This window comes from Lactuca virosa, chromosome 8 (assembly GCF_052849685.1).
Source record: "Lactuca virosa cultivar CGN04683 chromosome 8, Lactuca_virosa_CGN04683_v6, whole genome shotgun sequence".
Classification (NCBI taxonomy): Eukaryota; Viridiplantae; Streptophyta; class Magnoliopsida; order Asterales; family Asteraceae; genus Lactuca; species Lactuca virosa.
Genome location: NC_136433.1, coordinates 19,788,967 through 19,815,071, shown reverse-complemented (window position 1 = coordinate 19,815,071; position 26,105 = coordinate 19,788,967). Strand labels below are relative to the sequence as shown.

The 26,105-nt window shown below is 36.2% G+C and overlaps 2 protein-coding genes across 3 annotated transcripts; both read left to right on the top strand.

Annotated features, from left to right (window-relative positions):
- The first annotated feature begins 3,498 nt into the window (after positions 1-3,498).
- LOC145134758 (Pseudouridine synthase family protein) lies at positions 3,499-6,280 on the top strand. 2 transcript variants are annotated; one of them, XM_079069591.1, is made up of 13 exons: positions 3,499-3,681; positions 3,781-3,838; positions 4,150-4,224; positions 4,326-4,407; positions 4,505-4,649; positions 4,729-4,816; positions 4,888-4,960; positions 5,082-5,157; positions 5,250-5,317; positions 5,454-5,523; positions 5,652-5,730; positions 5,808-5,901; positions 6,044-6,280. In XM_079069591.1, the coding sequence occupies exons 1-13, from the start codon at positions 3,564-3,566 to the stop codon at positions 6,116-6,118; spliced, it is 1,101 nt and encodes a 366-aa protein (XP_078925717.1). In that variant the 5' UTR covers positions 3,499-3,563; the 3' UTR covers positions 6,119-6,280. The 2 variants fall into 2 exon arrangements, with proteins under 2 accessions (XP_078925717.1, XP_078925716.1); XM_079069590.1 differs by having other exon boundaries at positions 3,501-3,681; positions 4,317-4,407.
- A 5,158-nt stretch (positions 6,281-11,438) lies between these two features.
- Positions 11,439-14,916, top strand: LOC145134091 (serine carboxypeptidase-like 27). The gene is made up of 9 exons (XM_079069007.1): positions 11,439-11,892; positions 11,977-12,069; positions 12,183-12,275; positions 12,419-12,504; positions 12,629-12,874; positions 12,986-13,113; positions 13,234-13,329; positions 13,464-13,569; positions 14,694-14,916. Exons 1-9 carry the CDS (start codon positions 11,481-11,483, stop codon positions 14,841-14,843), a joined length of 1,410 nt encoding a protein of 469 aa, XP_078925133.1. The 5' UTR covers positions 11,439-11,480; the 3' UTR covers positions 14,844-14,916.
- Positions 14,917-26,105: the final 11,189 nt, after the last annotated feature.

Below are 26,105 nucleotides of genomic sequence, written 5' to 3'. Positions count from 1 at the left end.
TTCACAAATTATTTTGTGAAATTATTTATTGTTGTGAATTTTAAAGATTTTTACGGAGATATGTCTTGCAGTTCTATGGAAATGAATCAGTGTTTCTTAACCCTATATATCTATATTAACCCTTTTTATTTCCTTTCCTTTTCATTTAATTTTTAGGTTTATTTATCAAATTTAGATTAAAAAAACAAAAGAAAACAAATCACATCACCCACACCCCAACCCACCCTCCTCCTTTTCTTTCCCCTTTCCTTTTATCCTTCTACATTGTCTGAAACCAACACCACACCACCAGAACCACCGTCTACCACCAATGACTACCATCGGAAACCACAGTCCACCATCACCGAAACCCACCAGATAGCATCGCTTTTCTCCCTCCCTCCCTCTCTATGGCTCTCTCTATTTCATATCCTCTCTTTAAACTATGTCACCTCCCTATCTTATTTCTCAAATCTGACAGTGGAGCTCGATTTGAAACCTGTGGTGGCTGTTTGGAAACCTAGCGACGACGATCTTAGATCTGAGACCCTAGGTGGTGGTGGCTTTCACGATCAGGCAAGCATAGTAGTTCTCGACCATGGCTTTCACGATCCACGCCCTTTGATGATGTATTTGACGATCTTAAACTGCTGATTCGAAACCCTCGACGACTTGAAACCATCATCGACAAAGATCTTAGAGGCAGTGATTCTGAAACCATAACCGACGTCATGGTTGTAGAACTCGCTACTCGGTACCTGTTCGGCCGACTACCGAGTAACGAGTACTCAGGAGTACTTGGATTCGGTAATTCATGTAGAAATATTTTTAGTGAAATTATATATGTCAAAATCATAAGTTAAAACCATAAGTTGATTGAAATATATAACAAAATTAGATACATGTGAATACAAAAAAACTGAAAAACACACAATGGTCTCACTTCATGAATAATTACTGAAAATTTAAGATATATGTAGTAATAATCACATGTATGTGTGTGTTAAATAATAAATCATTAAGTATATTATACATATTAATCACCGAGTTGACCTAGTTTTACAACACTGTTCGCTTCAATAAAGGGCCGATTGGGGAGTACTCGGATTCTGCAACTCGCATCGGTAAGGGGCGGAGCAGCGAGTACCCGGACAAGTAATCGACAAACTCGACGAGTTTTACAACACCGACCGACGTCGATGACGACACATATTTGACGAAACCCTAGCCCATGGAAAATATGTTTGACCTACCTGGTTCCCTTTGTCGGAAAGATATTCGCCGCCCCTTTTGGTCCGATCATCTCTTTTGTTGTCGCCACCTTAAACCCCCTCAATCGTCGGAAAGCTCTCGATCGATCTTTGTTTTTTGTCTACAGATTTCATTTTTTTGTGTGTTTCGTATTGAGAGAGAGAGAGAGAGAGAGAGAGAGAGAGAGAGAGAGAGAGAGAGAGAGAGAGAGAGAGAGTTTGTGGTTCATTGATGGTCTGACGACTCTCTTCTCCGACGAGATAGTGTCGTCTCCGGTGGTGGTTTGTTGGTGGCTTAAGGAAAAGAGGGTTTAAAGGGAAGGGGTTAGGATAAGGTGGGTAAGGTGTGTGTGTGTGTGTGTTTTTTTTTCATAACTAATTATAAGAAGGAAAAATAAATCAAAATAATAATAAAAATGACATAATAGTCATTTCATGTCTCGCAAAGGATGAAACTTATAAATTTAAACTAACGAAAGATCATATATGCAACTTTTAACCAATCGAGAGACGGTCCAAATTAATTTTTAAAAAAAAAACTAACCGTAATTAAAATAAACATAATAAGAAGAAAAATAATAGATACAAAAAGAGGGACATTTTCTTTTTTTCACAGGTATATATCTAATGGAGCATCTTAGATGGTTTTGAAAACCATAAAGATGAGCCATTTCAATAATTCTAAAGTTAAACTAAAACTGCAGATGACTATAAAACTATAAGGCTAAGGGGAGTGGTAACACTCCTAACACCTTGCCGCCTCATATTTTGGAGTGCCACTTCATCTTTGACCATTTAGCACCTAATCTTAACATTTAGTAGGGAGTGGTAACACTCCTAGCACTCCATTTTTTTTCTTTTTCTAATTTAAATAAATTACTTTATTTTAATATAGAAACATTTTTGTGCATAAATATTAAACAAATTTTATTTTTTTAAGCCACAAACAATTAATATAATATCAATTATATTTTTCATATGAAAATTTTGTGATATCTGCATAGTTTTTATCATATGAAATTGTTTGTTTTATTGCGTACAAGAATCCAGAACAACACCCTGTAAAAGATCAAGTGTTCTTACATTGATGTGATATCATAGAAAGACTCATGGTTGTTATGGATCCATTAAGATTGTTATTGCTCAGGTCTCTAAAATAGTGAAATGTATAATTCTCGTCAAAATAACAATTTAACAAGAACCAAGCGAGATATCTCTCCAAAACATTTAATAATCTTTAGATGCTTACATATAAGCAATATGGTATCCTGCTAAGATCAGAGATTTGTCCTTGCAAGGTACAATTCCTTAAACTCTTGCCACACCCAACAAAAACCAAACCAAAATTATCACAAACTTGATAAAACTCATATCTAAGTGAAGATGTGAAAAATGACATCTAGTGCTGTCATTGCACATTAATTTAAAAGGTTATCATGAGTAAATCCACCTTCTATACCAAAGTTTATCATCATAATTCATAATCAATAATCTCATGATTAATTAGGAATTACCTTCGGTAGGATGAGTAGATTGACAATCTGTGACAACAAGCAACAAACTCATGGCTCATAACAGGTAAAACCTTGTACTATCCACCTGAGCCGAAACAAGACAAAGGTTAAAATTCCAAATCTCAATTAGATTCCTTCCACATACAATAACTCCAAAAATTAGATTCTCAAAACCAGCAAAGTTACCACTTCAAAGAGACATTTAATCAAACAGTTTGTGTGCAAAAAGTTATATGTCAAATGAGAATATTATTTCCTTACACTGTGGTCACATGGGTATTCCTGTAAATACCATTGACAAATTATGAGGGTGGTTGACGGTCTGTGTGATTAGGCCAACCTTGTTAAATGTTCATTTTAGACTTGTGGGTACTGATTTTGAGAAGAGAAGAGGTAAAAAAAAAAAAGGAAAAAGCTTGAACCGGTAAACGTTTGTAAGCTGATGCAGATGAAGTTGATGTCTTATTCAGCCATTGAAATTGACTTCGATTTTTTAACAAGAACAAGTAAGAGTATTACGATTGCGTGAAATGTTCTGCTTCTTCTCTCAGAAATCAAGATGACATTCGCCAACATTACTTCTTTCTCGCTAACCACACACGTACCAATCACATTCATTTCTCACCTTCTCTCTCTCCTCGCTAACAAAGTAACGAGTCTCCGGTGGCGAGCCCCCTAGCGAGCGCTAGGGGCGGTGTTCCAAGTTGCTTAGCGAGGGTATTTGGTGTGCCACTCCTCTTAGCCTAAGGACTATAATTGTAACTTACGTTTAAACAAATAATGTTTGTTTTTGACACGAAAGTTTTGATTGTTTGGCATAATGTCTACGAACAGTGAAGATACACCCGACAGTCCATCTCCGGCGACGTTTGGAAAGCCTTGGCCAGAGTTCAACGACGGCCTTACCTATCGTGACCTGGTCCGATCACCTGATTCCGGTCCTTCTCCCCCTTTCTAAACATATGCATACGCACGATTCTCTAATTGCACAGAAAACGAGTGAAGATGGTTTAAAACTCAAACCTTTAATTGTGCAGGTTTGACGCTGATTGACTTTTACTCTATCAAGCATCAGAGTTCAGCTCCTTTACTAGGGTAAGTTTGTGTTAAGAATAATTAAATCAAAACATTACTTAGAATGTTGTTGACTGTCATATGATCGCTACATTTCATCGATGTAGGTAAATCTGTGCTTTCTTTAAACAAATTTGTTCAATAACAATAGAAAACCTCAATTGTTAGCGTATAGAAATTCAGACTCGATGAGCGAATAATTTCTTCAGTCTTTTTTTGGTTTCAAATTAGGGTTTTACTCTAGGATTTTAACGATTTCGCTCAATAAGATTCAGTTTTAATCGCAAACCCGAGGTGTGTCTTACTTCTTCATAGTACTAAACATTCAACAGTTGGTTGCAGAGAATCGAAAATGGGCAGATAACAGTTAATGGTACAGTTATCACTGATCCAAAGACTGTTCTAAGGTTACCCTTCCACCTATCAAGATTTTGTTTCATTTCAGCCAATAAATTTATTTATTCACTTATTCTGAGTTCTGACATTTTGTATTTGTTAGGATTGGTAGGGAACTAGTATATCACAGACATCCATGGAAAGAACCATATGCACCCCACTTGCTTGAAGTTCTGTTTGAAGATGATCATTTGGTACTTTGATCAAAAACATCTATTTTTTTGATCATTCAAATTTGGTTATTATTGTTTTATTTAAATATTGACTTAGATGTTTATTCATTGTATTCAGATTGCTCTAAATAAACCCTCTGGTTTACAAGTTTTACCTGGTGGACAATTTCAACAAAGAACTGTTCTCACACAGCTCCAATGGCATATGAAGAATCAAGAATCATGTCCTGTTCCAGTTCATAGGCTTGGAAGAGGAACTTCAGGTAACACTTCTTAATGAACAATTGTTTATGTTTTAGATAATATGTAATATTTCTTCTTTTATAATCTTCTCTATGACAGGAATATTACTTTGTGCAAAAACAAAGCTTGCAAAAACTAAGCTTGCAGCTCTTTTTGCTGAAAAAACATCACAGGTTGTTGGTAACAGGTTAGCAAATAAAAATCTTATGTTTTGGAAAATTAATAAATAATAATTTCATATAATCTTTATATGGGCAGAAAAGTCAACAAGGTAGTCAAAATGTCAAAGATATACAGGGCACTAGTATGTGGAATTATAAATGATGATGAGGTGAACATCTTTATGTTTAATGCATAAATGTCCATTTCATGACATGTAACATTTTTTTTTTTTTTTGTAAAATCTTGAAATGTATTATTAGTTATTACAACATAAATGCATTGTGTTACAGATTGTCATTGAAGAACCAATTGGAACATTGAAATATCCTGGAGTTGCTAAAGGGTTATATGTTGCTTCTTCTTCAGGTTCTCTCACTTTATAATTATACTTCTGTGGTTATTAATGTAATTTTTTTTTTTTTAATTTTTAATTTTTAGTATGTCTGTTTTTTATACAGGGAAACCAGCATTGAGCAGACTTCATGTTTTGAAAAGAGATGTAAAAAATAACCAAACAGTTGTTCAGGTATTGGGATTTAATAATTGTACATGAGTTATGCTCATGATGTAACATAGTAGTCTTTATTTATTTGTATTTTGTTTTTTTCTTTTTATGTAAATGTTAAATTTCATGGTTGTGTTTCTTTTGGGAATGTGAGTAGGTGGAGATTCAATCTGGTAGGCCCCACCAAATCCGAATTCATCTTTCTTTCATTGGACATCCTTTGCTAGGTAAACAAATCATTTATCATAAATGATTAAAAAAAAGTAAATTTCATTTTTATTTTTATTTTTAAAGAAAAAAAAATGAAAAAAGGTTTCAAAAGAAGTAAATTGTGAGCACATAATAATATTGGCAGGTGATCCACTTTATGTTAGTGGTGGGATACCAAAGTGTTGTGCTCCTGAAACTGTTGATGAAACATTTGCTGAAGATGGGTAACATTTTTATTTTATCTTCATCTTCATTTATATAAATATTTTAGATTATTTAAAAAAAAAAAATGTATTTTTAGAGGGTATAACAAGCCTGCAAATCCTGTTCCCGGAGACTGTGGCTACTACTTGCATGCTCATCAATTAATTCTTTGTCATCCAATCACAAATGAGGTATTATGTTAAAAGATTTTTCATTATGATTATGATGCAATAGTTTTTAATAAGTATTTATATAGATTATTATATCTAAATCTTTAATGTATTTGTGTAGCTTGTTTAAATAGTTTGATTTAGAGATTCTGTTTGTTTGCAGTTGTGTAAAATAACAGCTCCACTTCCACCCGTTTTCTTAGCTAACGAATCAGGTGAATCAACAAATCAGGAGTGATCATATCGAGTTTACTAGATAACATTTTCTTTTCATATTTAAAATCTGTACAATAGTTTATTTATTAATTATGATGTTAGTTCTTGATCTTCTAGAAGCTGAAGAGTGCATGAACTATGCATACGGGTTAATGTTGTAAATGAGTAACATCCTATTTGTTGATTTTGTTCTTCTATAAAACATTGAAAACATTAGTGCTCAAAAAACACTATAAGTAGATAAGAAACATTTTTGAAAAAAATAAAAGCTAAAAGTTTAGGCTTGTAAAAACTCTTTAAACTTGTTTCTAAAAACGTATTATTTTTTAGAAATCTTACCTTAATCAGATTCACATGTTAGAAAAATCAAAGTGATAATTAAATTAGGAAAAAACATCATAAATGGTTCCTGTGGTTTCTCCAGATCTAAAGTTTAATCCATATCGTTTAAAAATTTCATAGTTTAAAAATTTCATAATGGTCATTGTGTTTTTAAAACTTTTGACGAATAGTCATTTTTACTAACTCTGTCAGCTTTTGTCTGTTAACTGAATGACATTTTCGTCATTTCACCGCCACATGGACTATTTATGATGTTTTTTCTTATTTAAAAAAAAAAGAAATTTAATATGGAAAACGTCCCATCCTCTCACACACACACACATTTGAACACCGAATACAGGTTTCTACTCTTCAAAGTTCAAACCTTCCTCAACAAAAAGCAATCCATTACCACCACCATTTTCTTCACCTAGATCCATATCTCTCCACACTTATAGCCGTTTGATGGTTAGAACTTAGAACTTAAAACCCTAAATACGAACAGGGAGCCATTGTTGAATCTGGATGAAAAAATCCCTAATAACATAAATGATGAACATGGATAAACAAAAAGATTACCAACAGGTGCTTCTCCGATTTTGCTCTGTAACTCAACTCTAGACTTCATCTCTGGTTTTGGACTCTTCTCTCTCTCTCACACACACACATACATACACTAGATATGATAAAAAAAATTGAGTTTCAATCAGTGGGGTCAATCACCCATTTTTCGGTCAATGGGTTACATGGTGTTGGGTGTAGTGATGATGGTGGGAGTAGTTTTTATTCTTCCTGGATATGTTTATGTGTATTTTAGACATAGAAATCAATTTGTAGCTCACCTTCCATTCATCTGTTCATTCATAAGAGCTTCTTTTACATGTGGGTCTAGGTGGGTCTTTGACCCCATTGCTCTGATTATTCAGAAAGCTGAATCCTTTTGAGTGTATTTGGGAATAGGATATTGATCCCATTGAAAAGTATTTAAGCACACAATAAAGCCGACAGCCGTCGTCACGGGATTTCAATAGGATCGATCGATCTCAAATTCAAGAAAATGAGAAGGAATTAGGGTTTGTTTTCTCTTGGATTCCCAAAGAGAGAGGGGAATATAGAGACAGATGCAGAGGAAGACGAAAGGATTTCGTCTTCACCTGCAGAAGAAATAAAAGAGACCATGACATTCTTTTGCAAAAGCTGATCCAATTCTTGACAAATCTGACAATGAGCTTCTGGGAAGATCTGATGATTAATCGGGAAGATTGGTCAAAAGTAGCTCCATTTATATAAAGGGAATGTGATTAAACCATCAATGAGTTCAAAGAGACTTGAGAAACTTGTATATGATCTTCTAAGTGCTGAACATTCAGGGTTAAACATTGTAAGTAAAATGGTTAAGAACTGTAGTTGCAAGTATCCTGATTCACGATTCTTTGATTTCATTCTGTTAATTGTGTTTTTTTTTTATTGTGAATGCCTCTATAATTGATGGCGGCATGCTTTTTCCGACCTGGTTGTTGTCGGTGGTGAGACGGGGTAAGGATCGGGGAAGAAGACAGTGTGGGGAAGAAGAAGGGAATGGAGGTGGTGAGGTGTTAAATTAGTGTTTGGCTTTTTCATTTTGTAGGACCCTAATTTCATTTTTTCTTCAAAAAAAGAAAAAAAAAAAAATCATCAGTTTAAAAGACCATTCAGTTAACGGACAAAAGCTGACGAAGTTAGTAAAAAAGACCAATCGTCAAAAGTTTTGAAAACACAAACACCATCTATGAAAATTTTAAACCATGAGAAATAAACTTTAAATCGGAGCAAACTATAGGGACCATTTATGATGTTTTTTTTTCTTAAATTAGTGAAATATACGTGCCTTGCATGCAACATGGGAATTCAAAATTGAAAATAGACATGCTGGATTAGTTAAGGCATCTTTGAAAATATTTTTGTCCCTAAACATTGACTTATATTTATACTTTACTTTAGCTTAAACTAGGCACCTTTGTATTATTCTTAATCTTATCTTATATAATAGATAAACAGATTTTAGAACCTACTCCAATATTAATTAATGTAGTGTGCAAAGTCTAGCCCCATAATTAGGGCGGGTCAAATGGCACTATTTATCTTTAAATTCAAGCAAAATTTACCCTAAAATTCCATATATCTTATATTTCTTCAACTATGATATGCGGTATTCTTTATTATTATTAATATTATTATTATTATTATTATTTTTTAATTTTTTAATTTAAGTTGATTTAAAGATTGATGAAAACATTTTTTTTTTGAAATGAATTATATGAATTTGAAGTCATTTTACAAATGCATATTCAAAAATATTAATAACATACACGGAATTCAAACTTAAAATGGTTAATACTTCAAATATAATTAAACCGTTATAACTTATAGGGCACCCTAATTTATATGAACTAGAAAGGTTACCCCCGCTACGCGGGGGCCAGAAGCTTTCAATGTTGTTTCCGAATTGATAAATATGACAGACATAGAAAGTGCAAGGATGAAAAGTCCGGGCTTTGCCCCGGACAAAAAATGTAAAAGTTTTGACTGCAAGGACCAGAAGTGTGAAAATGGCTAAAGAATTAAAGGGGTAGGAATTATCAACTTTTTAGAAAAGGGATCAAAGTTGTCAAACCGGTAAAGTTTTGTGGCCAAACTTTAAATATTAAAAGGTTCCAAAAAAATGTAAAAATATTGATTGCAAAGACCAAAAGTGTCAAAATGGGTAAAGAATAATGACCAAAGTTGCCAAAAAACATCCAAATTTAGTATTTCTAACTTCCAACAATAATACAGGGACCAATTCTGCCAAAAAAATGGGAAGTTGAATGGAACACAAACAAAAGGACATGAATAAATTAATTAAAGAAGTACAGGAACCGGATATGTAAATCAAGGGACCAAACCTGGACAAAGTATCCCAAGTTTACTATTCCTTTCTTCCACAACTTTAATATATATATATATATATATATATATATATATATATATATATATATATATATATATATATATATATATAATAATGAGACTGGGTTTAGTCTTTAGTGGTTTACATGACTTTTATTTGTTTGGTGAATTAACTAAGGTCTAAGACTAAGATCACATGGGCTACTTATATTTTTGGGCGTGTGACTTCCAAATAAATTCGTTGGTAGCCAAAAAATAAATAAGGGCGTGAAGTGTGAACAAATAAAATTCCTTTTAACAAAAAGTAGAAAATACATTTCTTACAACGATTACACTTCATTCCAGATAATAAACACGTTATCAAATTTTATTGTGCTTCTCGTTTATACACTCATACAAAAATATTTATTAGTTTATATAGTAATTGTGTCCTGCTCATATTAAGTATATATCATTTAATCAAATTCTGATCAAATTATTAGCTAACATAAAAACTCAATAAATGTTGAAATTAATGCGCATTATTTTCTCTATTAAATTATCCTTATTCTTGATTTCATTGATTAAAATATGACGAAATGATAGGATTTGTATAATTTGTAAAGTATTATAGTAATGTAACTGATAAACTTGCATTTAATCGTGTAATTGAGAAAATACAAAAGTTCTTTGACATCATGTCTAGTTTTTGTGTAACTGAATTTATACTTTCTATGAATTTATTTGAGTTCAAAGTTTAGAGCTCGAACTCTACTTGTTTTCTTTGAATCTGGATCGAACAAGTTAAGCATGCATAGTGTTAATATATAGTATCTCAAGATCCCAATAAAATGTTTCATTCATGAGCTAATAAAACATTATGAATTAGCATGAATGTTAAATTTTTAGTGATTAGCATGATAAAAACCGTAAATATTAATAAATATAACAGGTTTCACTAGACATGATTTAAAAGTAATTGACAAAAGGATAATAGTAATCAATAAACCGGATGAACCGAAGTAGTTTTATGCTATTTTGTCTTGGAATATCAAAACAGTATATATAAAATTTAACTTAACTAATATAATTTATGAATACAAGAAGAATAAATGTTATCACTATATATATAATACGATTACTACAAGTTTAAAATTTTGAGCTTACAAATTAATTAATTACTACATATAATATTTATTTGTTCACACTTAAAAAAGTATATGGTCAAAGAAGGTGGGATCCTGAGCTGGGTCTAGTGTTCATCTTCTTTTTCTCGAGATCCATTTTCTATAATATTCTAATGTATTATTATTATTATTTTTAGACAAATTTCATAAAATTTTGTTTTGCCTCATGAATACTGAGATTAAAAAAAAATTCCGAATAAGATTTTTTTTGCTCAATGAAGTTTTTTTTTTAAATAAAATTTTGACGGTTTTAGTGTTTAAATCGAAAAAAAAAATTCTAAAATATAATAGTTTTATGGAATTCATAGTTTCATGTATTGATTTTTTTGAGAACAAAACTCTTAATTGTATATCAGATTTTTTTTTTATTTTTTTATTTTTATTTTATCTCTAAAAAGAAAACCAAAGTGCAATGAATTTGTATGGAATTTGACCTTTATTTTTCTTTACAGGGTTAAATTTTATTAAATTTACTGAATACATTTTTCAGTCGATAAAAGATATAACATATAATGATTATTTGGAAAAGGAAAGATGGTATCTGCTTCAATATGTAGTCATGTATTTTAATCATTCTAACTTTCACATATGATCATCAAACAAGTTACTTATATATAAATAATACATAAAATTTAGAAAATTCATACTAGATGGTATATTAGTATATTGTTTAATTAACAAATATATTCTCAATAAAATTGTTGGTACAAAAACTACTACTATGAAAAACACAAAATTAAAGAGATAAAAAAATATTAACATCTCCAATTTTAATTCATACGACTTTTTACATCTTTTTAAAAATAGGGAAAGATTATTTTTATTAAATAAAAAAAATCAAATGGCTATATTTAATTAAACCAATCTCGGATTGTTTCTTAGACTATACTCTAATTCTAGTAATTCAATCAACATATAATAATTTCACAAATCCCAAACACATGCAAAACTCGAGGCTTTTCAGCAGTGATGAAAGGCCAGCACTCATCTTCTTCCCTCATCATCATCTTAGTGTTGGCCTTCATCACCACCTTTCTCCGGCCAGCCACCTCCGCTACACCCACTGCTGCCGCCCGTCAACACCGCTACCAAAGATACAACGACAAGATTCTCAAGTTGCCCGGACAACCACCTGGTGTCAACTTTAACCAGTATTCCGGCTACATTACCGTTGATAAGAAACAGGGACGAGCTCTTTTCTACTGGTTGATCGAAGTTCCGTCCAGTAATGGCCCTGCATCGTCAAAACCTCTTGTACTCTGGTTGAATGGTGGGCCAGGGTGCTCCTCCATAGCTTATGGGGCGTTTGAGGAAGTGGGACCCTTTCGTGTGGGCCCCGATGGTAAAACTCTCTCCATAAGTCCATATGCTTGGAACAAAGGCAAGTGTAGTACTTTCTAACGTTCATTGATTCCCATTCGATATACGTGTAATTAACTTATCGTGGTTAAATTAATGCATGCAGAGGCCAATTTGCTTTTCATTGATTCACCTGCTGGAGTTGGTTTTTCATATACGAATACTTCCTTTGATCAAATCACCGGTGATGAGAGAACAGGTTAAATTTTTTTTTTTCTAGATTTTTCGAATAATCTGATGAGATATTAATGGATGTGGTTTATGATTAATTATTCTTGGATTAACATTCTTGTGAATTTCGAAATGTTGCAGCGAAAGATGCCCATGCATTTCTTGTTAATTGGTTTCTGAGATTTCCTCAATATAAGCATAGGCCATTTTACATCGCCGGGGAAAGTTATGCAGGTTTGTTCGATCTTGTCGACTAAAAGAAACCAATCATAATCCATCGTTAAATCTCTAATTAAAGACTTAATTAACCCTACACATGAAAGCAGTCGGAATTCCATATATAGCTGTCGTTGATCTCGATAAGTATTTAATTTCAGGTCACTACGTTCCCCAACTATCTCAAATTATCGTCAGATTGAATAAAGGCGTCAAGAATCCAGAAATCAACTTCAAAGGTTTCTTGGTATGCAAATCATCATCATCTTTAATTGATACGTGCTAATCACTCCATGCATGCATGGCTTAATTATAAAGAGTAATTAAAAGAACCATTTTAGAATTTAAATTAATTAACTTTTTTTTATCAGCTGGGAAACCCATTGCTTGATGATTACTATGACAACATCGGTACATTTGAGTTCTGGTGGAACCACGGGTTAATATCAGATACGACGTATCAAATATTAAACGAATCGTGTCCATACGACTCTTTCTTGTTCCCAAGTGGAGATTGCTACAAATATTTGCTACGAGCTTACTCTGAATTCGGTGACATTAACTTTTATGGCATTTATGACGATCCTTGTGATGATTTGGGCACCAAGCTACCTCTGGTGATATATATACTCTTTCTTACAATACAGTTTACGTATTTATTATCTTCTCATTTCTGAATTCATGCATGCATATACTAATTATTTTAAGCTTTCTTATTTCGGTTTCAGCCATGGATGTTTAGAGGGAACAATAATTGCCTCATAAAGTACACAAAAGTGTACATGAATCGCCCCGATGTGCAAAAGGCTCTTCATGCTAATGTTACACGATTGCCCTATTCTTGGATCACGTGCAGGTAACGTTCAAACCAAATAAATGATGAACATACACATGCATTAATTAATCTAGTATATAATTTATTTGTAATGTGAAATTGTTAATTGTGAATTGGTCTCTTTTGATCAATAACATACAGTGACATCGTTAGAGGAAGTTGGACGGATTCGCCCACGACAATGCTTCCAATTTTCAAGGAACTCATCAAGGCCGGTATTCGGATATGGGTATTTAGGTAATTTACCTTCTCTTTTGTTTTCAATGAACAAAATTGTAGTAAAGAAATCAACAGTTAAAATTAGGAACTGTATACAAGTCTTTAAATTTGACCTAATTCTTTGTAACATTAAATGGAAAAAATGAAAACAGCGGTGACACAGATGCTGTTCTGCCATTGACGGGTACCCGTTACTCCATCAAAGCTTTGAAACTGGAAACCCTAATTGAGTGGCATGCCTGGTATGACAAGGAAAAGGTAAGCGCACATGTTCTAATGCAAATGATATATATATATATATATATATATATATATATATATATATATATATATATATATATATATATATATATATATATATATATATATAATATAATAAGAGACATGCATTTTATATATTTTGTATGTGTTTTAATGAAAATAATTTAGGTGTAGTGATATTATATATACGGCATTTACTTATATCGGTGTATGCATAATACAAGTTTATAACATTATTTTGAATAGAGAATGTATTTAAAAGTACAATCATTTTCTTTTCTCTTTAACAAGATTAAAACGATCTTGATGCATATGTATCTGGGAAAATGGCTTGTAAGCCCAACCAAGTTTTCAAACCGTTCAAAAAACCTCAATTATATTTTATCTGTTCAAGAAAAACCCAACGAATTAACTTTTTGTCCAAAAAAGCCCAACTAACTTACACTTCTCATTTAGGGTCAACCGACTAATGAAAGTCAACGAATGACATGGCTTATGACGTGTAATTAAATATCGAAAAATGACTTCTACGACCAACGAACTTTCGAAACCGTTCAAAAAACTCCAATCATGTTTTTTTGTTAAAAAAACCCAACGAAGTTACGCTTTTGTTTAATTCTCATTAGATGTAACCAAATTCATTAGGTATAAAATTAGTTGACAAATGACATAACATTATATTTAATGACATGGAATAAACAGATTAGAATTGCCCTTTATATATCAATTTAGGGTTTGGAGAAGAGAAAAACGAGCAACGTCTGTCTTCGATCTCTTGTAATAGCTACTTCTTATTCTTCCTCTCAATCCTTGATGTCCAACTCAAGATCTACAAAGAAGATATTTGATGATGAAAACCCTTGTGGATGTGGATGCCCTTCTTGGATTTGGACATCTAGAACAAAAGATCATACATATAAGTGAATAACGGATGAGTGTTTGCATTACTCTCCTTGCATTACTCTCCTTTATATTGTATTTTTTTAAACAGTTCCTTTACGACATACATATAAGTGAATAACGGATGAGTGTTTTTATTTTGTCTATCCATTCTTAGATTATTCTCTCATTTTTGTTCTAGAGGGGGCAAATATATACTTATAAGTGTGGTGTAATTATAGGTTGGCGGATGGAGCCAAGTATACAAGGGGATGACATATTTGACAGTGAAGGGGGCAGGTCATGAAGTTCCCATGGATCGCCCAAGGCTTGCTCTTACACTGTTTGCTCATTTCTTGAAGAACATTACGTTACCATCTTCTGCTCATTAATTCTCTTAACTTTTTTCCAAAAATAGTGTTTTCAATATTTCTCATTTGGATATTGTATTATTAATTTGTTACATTTACTTGTTACATGTTTTCATACAAATTAAAAGCGATTCTGGTTTATGATGATTTGATTTTTCTTGAACGACGTCGATTTTTATTGATAACTAGCAACATGCGGATAAAAGAAAACTAACCTTGATCAGGTATTCAGATAAAAGGAGGACTCGAACCCAGGTCTGCAAACATGAAATAAGAGGATGACCTCTAATTAAGGGGTCACAACCAGGGGACGGAACACCGATGCTAAGACTAGGGTGGCCGAATCCAAAACTTCAAACAAAAATCATATAAACAAGTTTAATATTAATCAAAGTTATGACTCATCAAAATTTTAAACAAGAAAATTAATATGAAATATTGTTTATATATCCCATCAAAATGAAAATTGTCGATGTTTTAATTTTTGAAGTCTTGTAAAATTATCTTTTTAAATCTACTTGAATTATTTTACAAAATTCATAATTATACTCTAAGGACAATAAACAAATTATAAAATTAACTCATATGTTTACAACCACTTCTACAACGAGTTCAAGGAAACTAACCAACACATGTCTCGCCCTTCTTTAGTACCAGGTTCAAAAAGTTATCGATCAATGACCGATCCATTCTTGAACCAACTATTACCCTCGAAGAAGTAAAGTCTGCGGTGTGGAAATGCGGCCCTGATGGATTTACGTTTGCATTCATCAAGAAACAATGGGATACAATCAAAGGTGATATATTCGTAGTTATCAAAGAATTCGAGAAAACTGGAAAGATTGACGGAGGATGTAACTCCTCGTTTATCATTTTAGTGCCAAAGATTACAGATCCAAACACTTTGGATGAATTCAGACCGATTAGATTAATCGATTGTCATTATAAGATTATCTCGAAGGTGCTAGCCAAAAGGTTAAAAGTCGTGATAGACAAAGTCATTAGCCCAACCCAAATAACTTTCATAAAGAACCGTAGCATATTCGACGGCCCGTTGGTCGTAAGTGAATTCATCTCATGGGTTAAGAAATCTAAAATCAAGGCCTTCCTCTTCAAAATAGACTTTGAAAAGGCATTTGATTGTGTAAACTGGAAGTACTTGGATTCAATAATGACAAATATGGACTTTGGGATAAAATGGCGCAATTAGGGATGAAAATTTCACCCGACCCGGTGGGGAACCCGGTTGACCCGTCCCAATCGGGGACGGGTATTCCCCGCCAAAACGGGTACCGGGTACGGGGCCGGGGATCCCCATTATGCTAAAACCGGGGATGGGGCCAGGGCCGGGTATAACAATCCCCAACCCTCCCCGCCCCCGCTTATATATATATATATATATATATATATATATATATATAAGATAGAGTCGGTATATCAAATTATGTTCTCAATTCCAAGAGTTCGTCAATCGTCACTTCGTTCGACGATCTGTATACCAAATCGTCACTTTTCGTTTTAATGTTTGTTAAACTTTATGATTGATGTAAACAAAATCCGATTATGGCATCTGGTTTTGATCGCTTATTAAACTTGGTTTTTTTTTTGTAAGTTGAGTTTATTATGTTGATAGATTGGGGATGAGCTGGAGAATAGCCCAAAATACAAAGGGGAGGGGATTTGATTCCACACATCCGCCGGGGATGGGGATGGGGATGGGGATGGGGACGAGGCTAGACACTCGGGGATGGGGACAGGGATGGTCAACCCCGCCCCAAACCCGCCCCATTTCCATCCCTAGGCGCAATTGGATTTGGAGTTGTCTCACTTCCGCCAGGGCCTCAATAATAGTTAACGGTTTAGCAACCAAAGAATTCTCCCTAGAGAGGGGAATTCGGTAGGGGGCCACTATCTCCCTTCTTATTTATCCTGGCTGATGAGGGACTAAATATCGCAATGGAAGAAGCTACAAGTCAATGCATTTTCAAAGATATTGTCCTTCCAAATAATGAACCGATCGTGGCTCATCTTCAATATGTGGACGATGCAAATTTTCTAGGAGAATGGTCAACCCCAAATGCCAAGAACTTAATCAGAGTACTTCCTCATAGTTGTTCAGGAGCACCCCGTGTTGGAGGTAGTCCAAGAAGGTTTTCATCCAGTTTGGTTGTTCGAACAAAAACGTGTCTACCTGGCGCTTGTCGATGCTTCTTTCTTTCAATACTTCTACCAAAACCTTCTTGGATAGACGGGCAAAGCATGTCGATGCTAGTTTACTGAGGGTATCCGCCCTCATATTGCTTCCCCATGATATTTGCTTTATCGAAAAACTTTTTAAGGAGCTTGTGACAACCCGAAACTTTTTCCGTTTTCATTTAACCAATTTCCGTTAATAAAATTTGAATTTTATTAAGTTTCCGTCAAACTTCTTGGTTTAGAGAATCATCTAGTTTTACATAATTAAATTTATATACGAGTCGGAACAAACAATTGCGTGAAAAACCCGAATCTTCTTGAAAAATCAAACGGTTCTTGGCCTGACTGAGTTTACGGCCGTAAACCCTTGTACGACCGTACACTGGTTTACGGCCAGCATCGGGTGGACCCCACCACCGACCTCGAAACCCCCTATAAATACGAGGCCCTACCCCTCATTTACACTTTTCTGGCCGGACACTCTCTCATTCTCTCTCTAAAATCTCGACCGTACACCCCAAAAACACCCTCATTCTTCCGAGAATCATCAAAAATCATCGTTGGGAGTCATTTCGGAACATCTAGAACACGTTTTCCATCGAATCCAACAACCTTGTTCTTGAGTGTACGGCCGTACACCCTTCAAATATGCAAATCTTCATTGACCGCACACCAGTTCACGGCCGTACACCCTTCAAAGGCCGTACACTATTCAAGAGCCGGTTCACGGCCGTACACCCTGTTCACGGCCGTAAACCACATTTACGGCCATACACACTTCCTAAGCAGTGAATTAGACTGAAAACCTACTTTCCTCGATTCGATCAAGTCTCGGTAACATTTCTTAACCGAAAACAAATGTTTTTCTAACACTTTATCTAACGAAATCACTAATTTAGATACATATATGTATTTAATTGTTAGTAGGATTCCGTTAAGTGCCACACGCTACAACTCGAGGGTCTTCATTCCAGTTCGTTGATTCGACGTTCGCACACGACTAACTGTGAGTTCATGCCCCTATGTCTTTACTGTTTTTAACTTTTTCAGGGGGGGGGGGGGATACAAGCCAGACATAAATGATTTTGTGAAACTTATACAAAAGGATTTCAATAAACTTAAAACGGATGCAATTGATACAATCATACAGTTTCTATACTTTTATAAAATGTATAGATATTTTATCCCTTTTGTACTATGCTGAGCATAAGGGGAGTTTCCATCATAATCACAGAACTTTCAATGTAAAACATGAATGGAATGCATGAATGAACATATAAACTATAATAGGTATAGTTTATGGAACAATTAACATATCAATGTACAAAACATAGATTCAATGCAACCAGACATATAAACTATATAATGTGTAGTTTATGAGATATATAGACATCAAGTTAAATTCAATGGATTCATTTTATTCTACATGTAATCGTTGGTATAGCATTTTATGAGTAAGCATTCTTCGCGTACTTACTTAAGTACTAACAAAATCCCTGAGATTGTAACCAGAATCTCCTGGAGGGAGAACGTGAGTTTGTGTATAGATCTATACGGGATTGACAATCCCGCACCATAACTGTTAGCTACAGTTAGGCCGGCAGGCTTGGGTGACAAAGTCATTTCGATTCTGACGCTTGAAGAACGTCGTTCAGGCAATTCAATGGTCAAGTATGGTTTTAACAACTCATAAATTTGGTAATAAGAATATACGATTAATGTATGTATGGTAATAACTTTAATTAGTTTTATTATAAAGTAATAGAACTATTATACATATTATAGTTTTCAGAGCTTTCCGAATTTATTATACATACTGGTGATAATCAGGGTTTTTCATGTAAAAAGAGGTTTCTTATTCAATCAAACAATGCACAACACGTTCAATGAGATTTAGTAACAAAATACACATGTTAGAAAATAATGGATTTTCTTGGAAGCATACAAATACATTTATTGATTCATTAACCGATTTTCCTCTCAAAACATGCTTATGAACTCACCAGCTTTATGATGATACTCTTTCAAAACTGCTTGTATTATCAGGAAATCAGTAGACAGGTACCTCCTGTAGTTTTGAGGAGAGGGAGCGTATAGAGCCTCGTCTTTTACTTTTGTCATACTTTTGATGTCTATAAACATGAATCAAACCGATGTAAATATCTTACTTAATTTATGTAATGGTTGTGTTTACTTTGATTACTGTAATGCAATGGTTGTGATACTATACATAACGTCATCCACCCCCAAACATTTCCGCCGTTCCGGTTTGGGGGTGTGACAGATTGGTATCAGAGCTCTTGTTTATAGTTAACTAAGTATACCGAACCTTACATGGTGTACATCTATAAACACTAAGGGGCCGAAGTGCTCTGGACTAAAAGTATACTTTTAAAATATAAGTATTTTATAAAAAGTATACAAGTATCCATAAGTACCAGAAACAATATCATAAGTAGAACAAAACAAAAGTATTTGGATGTTGGACACTGTGGTTAAACCTGGATAGTTATGTAATCATGTTTGGGATCAATATAGCCTAATCAACTATATTTATTTGAGACATGATCAACATGTGTCTAGGAGTGATCATGGTGTTGCAGCAAGCCTAAAACTTACCAAGCTATATACATCAAGATATTAATAGAACATAGCATACAACTTAAAATACTATAGGAGTATTTTAGCTAGAGCCGAATACAATATAGAGATTCATTCCAAGTGTTGCTACTTATTTCTTCTTAGCGATAGTTTACTTGCATTAGTAACCATTCTCTGTTTATCGCTTAGTAGAACACTTTATCTATCAGGATGAGATATATCTTGTTTCATATCTCTTGATTTAAGATCTAGGGGACTTACCATCCTCTTCTTCCTGATTATTTCTAGAAAAAGATGCCTCCCAGAAAGAGACCCAACAGGAAGAACAACGACCCTCCTCCGCCACCACCTCCTCAGTTCGATCCTGCCATGTTCCAAGCAACAGTTACAGCTGCCGTGACTGCAGCAATGTCGCAAATGAACCCTGGTGGGGCTAGCGGATCCGGAGGTGGTAATCATCCCCAAAATCTTGGCGATCAGGGACATCAGAAGGAGTGTTCCTATAAGGACTTCATGAACGCGAAACCCAAATCCTTCGACGGCAATGGAGGAGTCATTGCCCTAACCTGATGGTTCGAGAAGATCGAATCCATTTTCGAGATTTGCGCATGTTTAGAGGCAAACAAGGTGAAGTTTTCCGCATGCACCTTCACTGACAGAGCGTTGACTTGGTGGAATAGTCGGGTCAAATCCCTAACCCTGCCGATAGCAAATGCAATGGGTTGGGAGAGTTTAAAGGAACTCATGCTCGCAGAGTATGAGCTCTGGAACCTAAAGATGAAGGGTTCTGATATTGCCGCTTACATAGCTAGATTCTGCGATCTGGCTCTTCTCTGTCCGGGGATGGTCACCCCGGAAAGCAAGAAAATAGAAAGATACATATGGGGATTGATGCCCCCAACTCAAGGAAATGTTTTGGCTGCTAAGCCTACCACTTTTGACAGCGCCAAGTGTCTGGCGCAGACCCTGATAGATCACAGGTTTGATCTGGATGAAATAACAGCCGCTCCCGAACCACCAAAGGAGAGTGGTGGGAAGAAGAAATCCTGGAACAAGCGTAAGGGCCAGTCTTCGCATGAGCCCTCCAAGAAACAACAAACAGTGGCAGTTCACGCTGCTACTACTCCTGCTGCTGTTCCCACTACTCCAACAACTCCCAGCCGCTATGCTGGAAACCTACCTTTGTGCAACAAATGCAACTTCCATCATTTGGGAGTTTGTAGAGAAATGCAATGCAACAAATGTGGCAGAAAGGGGCATACAACGCGATTCAGCAAGACACCAGCTCAACCGACCAACCACGCTACTGAAGCAGGCGTGGGACAAGCCTGTTATGGCTGTGGGGAGGTTGGGCACTTCAAAAGAAATTGTACCAAGGCAACAACAGGTGGTAACACAGGGAAGGTGCTGGCGATGGGCTAGGAGGAGGCAGTTGCTGATCCCACAGTTGTTATGGGTACTTTCCTCCTCGACAACTCTTATGCATGCGTTCTTTTCGATTCTGATGCGGAGAGAAGTTTTGTTAGTCATGCATTTAAACATATACTCAAATGTAAATCCCAACCTTTAACCGAAACATTTACCATTGAGATGGCTAACGGAAAGAAAGAGAGCACTAACGACATATTCATAAGCTGTACCCTTACCCTAAACGATCATTCCTTCCCAATCAACCTGATGCCGGTTTCCATAAAAAGCTTTGATGTCAGCATTGGTATGGATTAGCTGAGCCCCAATCGTACTGATATCCTTTGCTACGAAAAAGCCATCTGTCTCAATATTTCCTCGGGCGAAGCTCTCATAGTTTACGGTGATAAACTCAGCTCGAACCTTCGTATCATTTCCTGCATTCAAGCCCAGAAATATCTACGAAAGGAGTGCCATGCATTCCTAGCTCATGTTGTTAACGAAAAAGAGGAAGTTAAAGACCTCGAGAGCATCCCCGAAGTCTGCAACTTTCCTAAGGTTTTTCGCGAAGATCTTCCAGGAATTCCTCCCGAGCGCCAAGTCGAGTTCCGTATCGACTTAATCCCCGGAGCTACTCCCGTAGCTAGATCCCCATATCGTCTAGCGCCAGCAGAAATGCAAGAGTTATCCAGCCAGATCAATGAGTTGCTCAGCAAGGGATTCATCAGACCAAGTTCCTCACCCTGGGGAGCCCCGATCTTATTCGTGAAAAAGAAGGATGGATCCTTTCGGATGTGCATTGATTATCGAGAACTGAACAAGCTTACCATCAAGAACCGTTATCCCTTACCCAGAATCGACGACCTTTTCGATCAACTTCAGGGAGCCAGTTATTTCTCGAAAATAGACCTAAGATAAGGGTACCATCAGTTGCGAGTTCATGAGAATGATGTTCCCAAAACAACATTCCGAACTAGATCAGAAAAGTAACTTTCCTTGGTCACGTGGTTAGCGAGGAAGGAATACACGTAGACCCTTCCAAGATCAAGGCGATTGGGAATTGTTCAGCACCGAAGACACCCACAAAAATCCGTCAATTCTTGGGTCTTGCTGGCTACTATCGCAGATTTATCCAGAATTTCTCCAAAATTGCTAAGCCTTTAACCACCCTAACACAGAAAGGTGTAACCTTTAATTGGGGAGAAAAGCAAGACACTGTGTTTCAAACATTGAAGCAGGCCCTATGCAGCGCACCTATCCTGTCTCTGCCCGAAGGGACGGAGGACTTCGTTGTCTACTGTGATGCATCCAGTCAGGGCCTAGGTTGTATGCTCATGCAGCGAGGAAATGTTATTGCGTATGCCTCGAGACAGCTGAAGACACATGAAGTCAATTACACAACTCATGATCTAGAGTTGGGAGCAGTGATCTTTGCGTTAAAGATATGGAGACATTATCTCTACGGAACCAAGTGCACTGTCTTCACCGACCATAAGAGCCTACTGAAGGTTTTTGAGCATTCTAACACTCCTATGGTGTACATGCAACCCTAGAAACCTTGGATCTATGTTTTACTATGATAAATGCAAATTTGATTTTCCAAGGTTCTTAACCTATCTAGCATAGCATGGGGAACTTTTAAACATAAATGCTAGAAGAAGAACATACCTTTTGTAGTTTGGATTCCTTGAGAACCTTGCGAGCCTAGCACCTCAAGTGTGATGACTCAAATGTCTCACACAATACTACAACACTTGGAATAACCTTGAGAGAAGTTTCACTAAACCTCAAAATCAGATTGACCTCTATCTTGTACAAGTAGTAGTCGATTTTGCTAGACTAGGGGTCTTTATATAGCTGTGACACAAGTAGGGTTACACCATGTAAACCCTAATTGTCATGGCTTTCCATATTCCATGATCCATGGGTTTGTAACCTCCATGGACTATCCATGGAGCACCTTATGGGTTTTAACCCAATCCATACAAACCATGGATCATTAGCCCACTATAAAAGAATAGATGATTTACACAATCAACCCCATATATTTAATTAGTCTCTTTTTGATCACTTAATTAATTCCAAATTAATTCTTTGATCAATACTAATTAAATAATATTATTAATATATTAGAACTTATAATATATTAATATACCTTAAGTGTCCTTTCTCTCAATTTGGTCTATCCAAGTATTGCAATGCCATGCAACCCAAATGGACCATGGTAATCGGGTCAAGTACATTCCAAAAATAGTTATGAACTTAGACACCTAATCCAACACCTACAACATATCTTTGATCAGAAAGAGTTGAACATGAGACAACGGCGCTGGGTAGAGCTACTCAGTGATTACGAGTGCGAAATACGCTATCATCCCGGCAAGGCCAATGTAGTAGCTGATGCCCTCAGCCAAAAAGAGTATTCAGGTCGTAGAGTGAAGGCACTGACAATGACCATCCATTCTCATTTATCCGCTCAAATCAGAGAGGCTCAGATGGAAGCCTTAAAACTAGAGAACATGTCGGATGAAGCCTTGAGAGGAATGGAAAAGAACTTAGAGGTCAAGGGAGACGGAGTTTACTATTTCATGAACCGGATCTGGACCCCGAAGTACAGCGGTTTCAGGGAGGTTGTCATGAACGAAGCTCACAAGACTAGATACTCCGTTCACCCAGGTTCAGATAAGATGTATATAGATCTCAAACAACTCTATTGGTGGCCGAACATGAAAGCAGAGATCGCTACCTTCGTGAGCAAGTACCTGTCTTGCACCAAGGTGAAGGTGGAATATCAAAAGCCCTCAGGTCTACTTCAGCAGCCTGAAATACCTGAGTGGAAGTGGGAAAGGATTACTATGGATTTCATCACTAAGTTTCCCAAGTCTCCGAGTGGGCACGACGCCATCTGGGTAATTGTCGATCGACTAACTAAATCCGCCCACTTCCTGCCAATGAAAGAAAACTTTAAAATGGAGAGACTAACACGAATCTACATTCGAGAGATAGTTCGCCTTCATGGTGTGCCTGTATCCATTATCTCCAATCGAGATAGCAGGTTTACCTCGAGATTTTGGCAGTCACTACAGAATGCTCTTGGAACTAAGCTGGATATGAGCACAACTTACCATCCACAGACAGATGGGCAGAGTGAGAGAACCATTCAAACATTGGAAGATATGTTGAGAGCCTGCGTCATCGACTTCGGCATATCTTGGGACACTCATTTACCCTTAGTCGAATTTTCCTACAACAACAGCTACCATAACAGCATCAAGGCTGTGCCGTTCGAAGCCCTCTATGGCCGTAAGTGCAGATCCCCTCTGTGCTGGGCTGAGGTGGGTGACACGCAGCTAGTCAAGGGTCAAGTCCTCGATAGCACTCTTACAGGCCCAGAAATCATCCGAGAGACGACTGAAAAGATCGTACAATTCCGAGAACAATTAAAGGCTTCAAGAGATAGACAAAAGAGCTACGCTGATAAGAGACGAAAACCCTTGGAGTTCCAGGTTGGTAACCATGTTCTTTTGAAGGTATCACCCTGGAAAGGCATGATACGCTTCGGAAAGCGTGGAAAGCTAAATCCAAGATACATAGGAACCTTCGAGATCCTCGCTAGGATCGGTCCCGTAGCATACAAACTTCGCCTACCATGAGAACTTAGCAACGTACATCTCGTATTTCACGTGTCGAACCTAAAGAAATGTCTGTCCGACGAGACACTTGTGATACACCTAAACGAGATCGAACTAGACGAGAGCTTACACTTTGTAGAGGAACCCATAGAAATCATGGATCGGGAAGTAAAGCGAACGAAACAAAGCTGTATCCCGATAGTGAAGGTTCCCTGGAATGCCAAGCGGGGACCTGAATTCACTTGGGAGCGCGAAGATTCAATGAAACAAAAGTACCCTCATCTTTTTCCGAGTCCATGATCTGTATTCAGTGTATGAATTTCGGGACGAAACTCCCTCTAACGGGGGGATGATGTGACAACCCGAAACTTTTTCTGTTTTCATTTAACCAATTTCCGTTAATAAAATTTGAATTTTATTAAGTTTCTGTCAAACTTCTTGGTTTAGAAAATCATCTAGTTTTACATAATTAAATTTATATACGAGTCGGAACCAACAATTGTGCGAAAAACCAGAATCTTCTTGAAAAATCAAATGGTTCTCGGCTTGACTGAGTTTACGGCCGTAAACCCATGTACGGCCAGCATCGGGTGGACCCCACAACCGACCTCGAAAACTCCTATAAATACGAAGCCCTACCCCTCATTTACACTTTTCTGGCCGGACACTCTCTCATTCTCTCTCTAAAATCTCGACCGTACACCCCAAAAACACCCTCATTCTTCCGAGAATCATAAAAAATCATCGTTGGGAGTCATTTGGGAACATCTAGAACACGTTTTTCATCGAATCCAACAACCTTGTTCTTGAGTGTACGGTCGTACACCCTTCAAATATGAAAATCTTCATTGACCGCACACCAGTTCACGGCCGTACACCCTTCAAAGGCCGTACACCATTCAAGAGCTGGTTCACGACCGTACACCCTGTTCACGGCCGTACACTTGTTCACAGCCGTAAACCCCATTTACGGTCGTACACACTTCCTAAGCAGTGAATTAGACTGAAAACCCACTTTCCTCGATTCAATCAAGTCTCGGTAACATTTCTTAACCGAAAACAAGTGTTTTTCTAACACTTTATCTAACGAAATCACTAATTTAGATACATATATGTATTTAATTGTTAGTAGGATTCCGTTAAGTGCCACACGCTACAACTCGAGGGTCTTCATTCCAGTTCGTTGATTCGACGTTCGCACACGACTAACTGTGAGTTCATACCCCTATGTCTTTACTGTTTTTAACGTTTTCAGGGGGGGGGGGGGGATACAAGCCAGACATAAATGATTTTGTGAAACTTATACAAAAGGATTTCAATAAACTTAAAACGGATGCAATTGATACAATCATACAGTTTCTATACTTTCATAAAATATATAGATATTTTATCCCTTTTGTACTATGCTGAGCATAAGGGGAGTTTCCATCATAATCACAGAACTTTC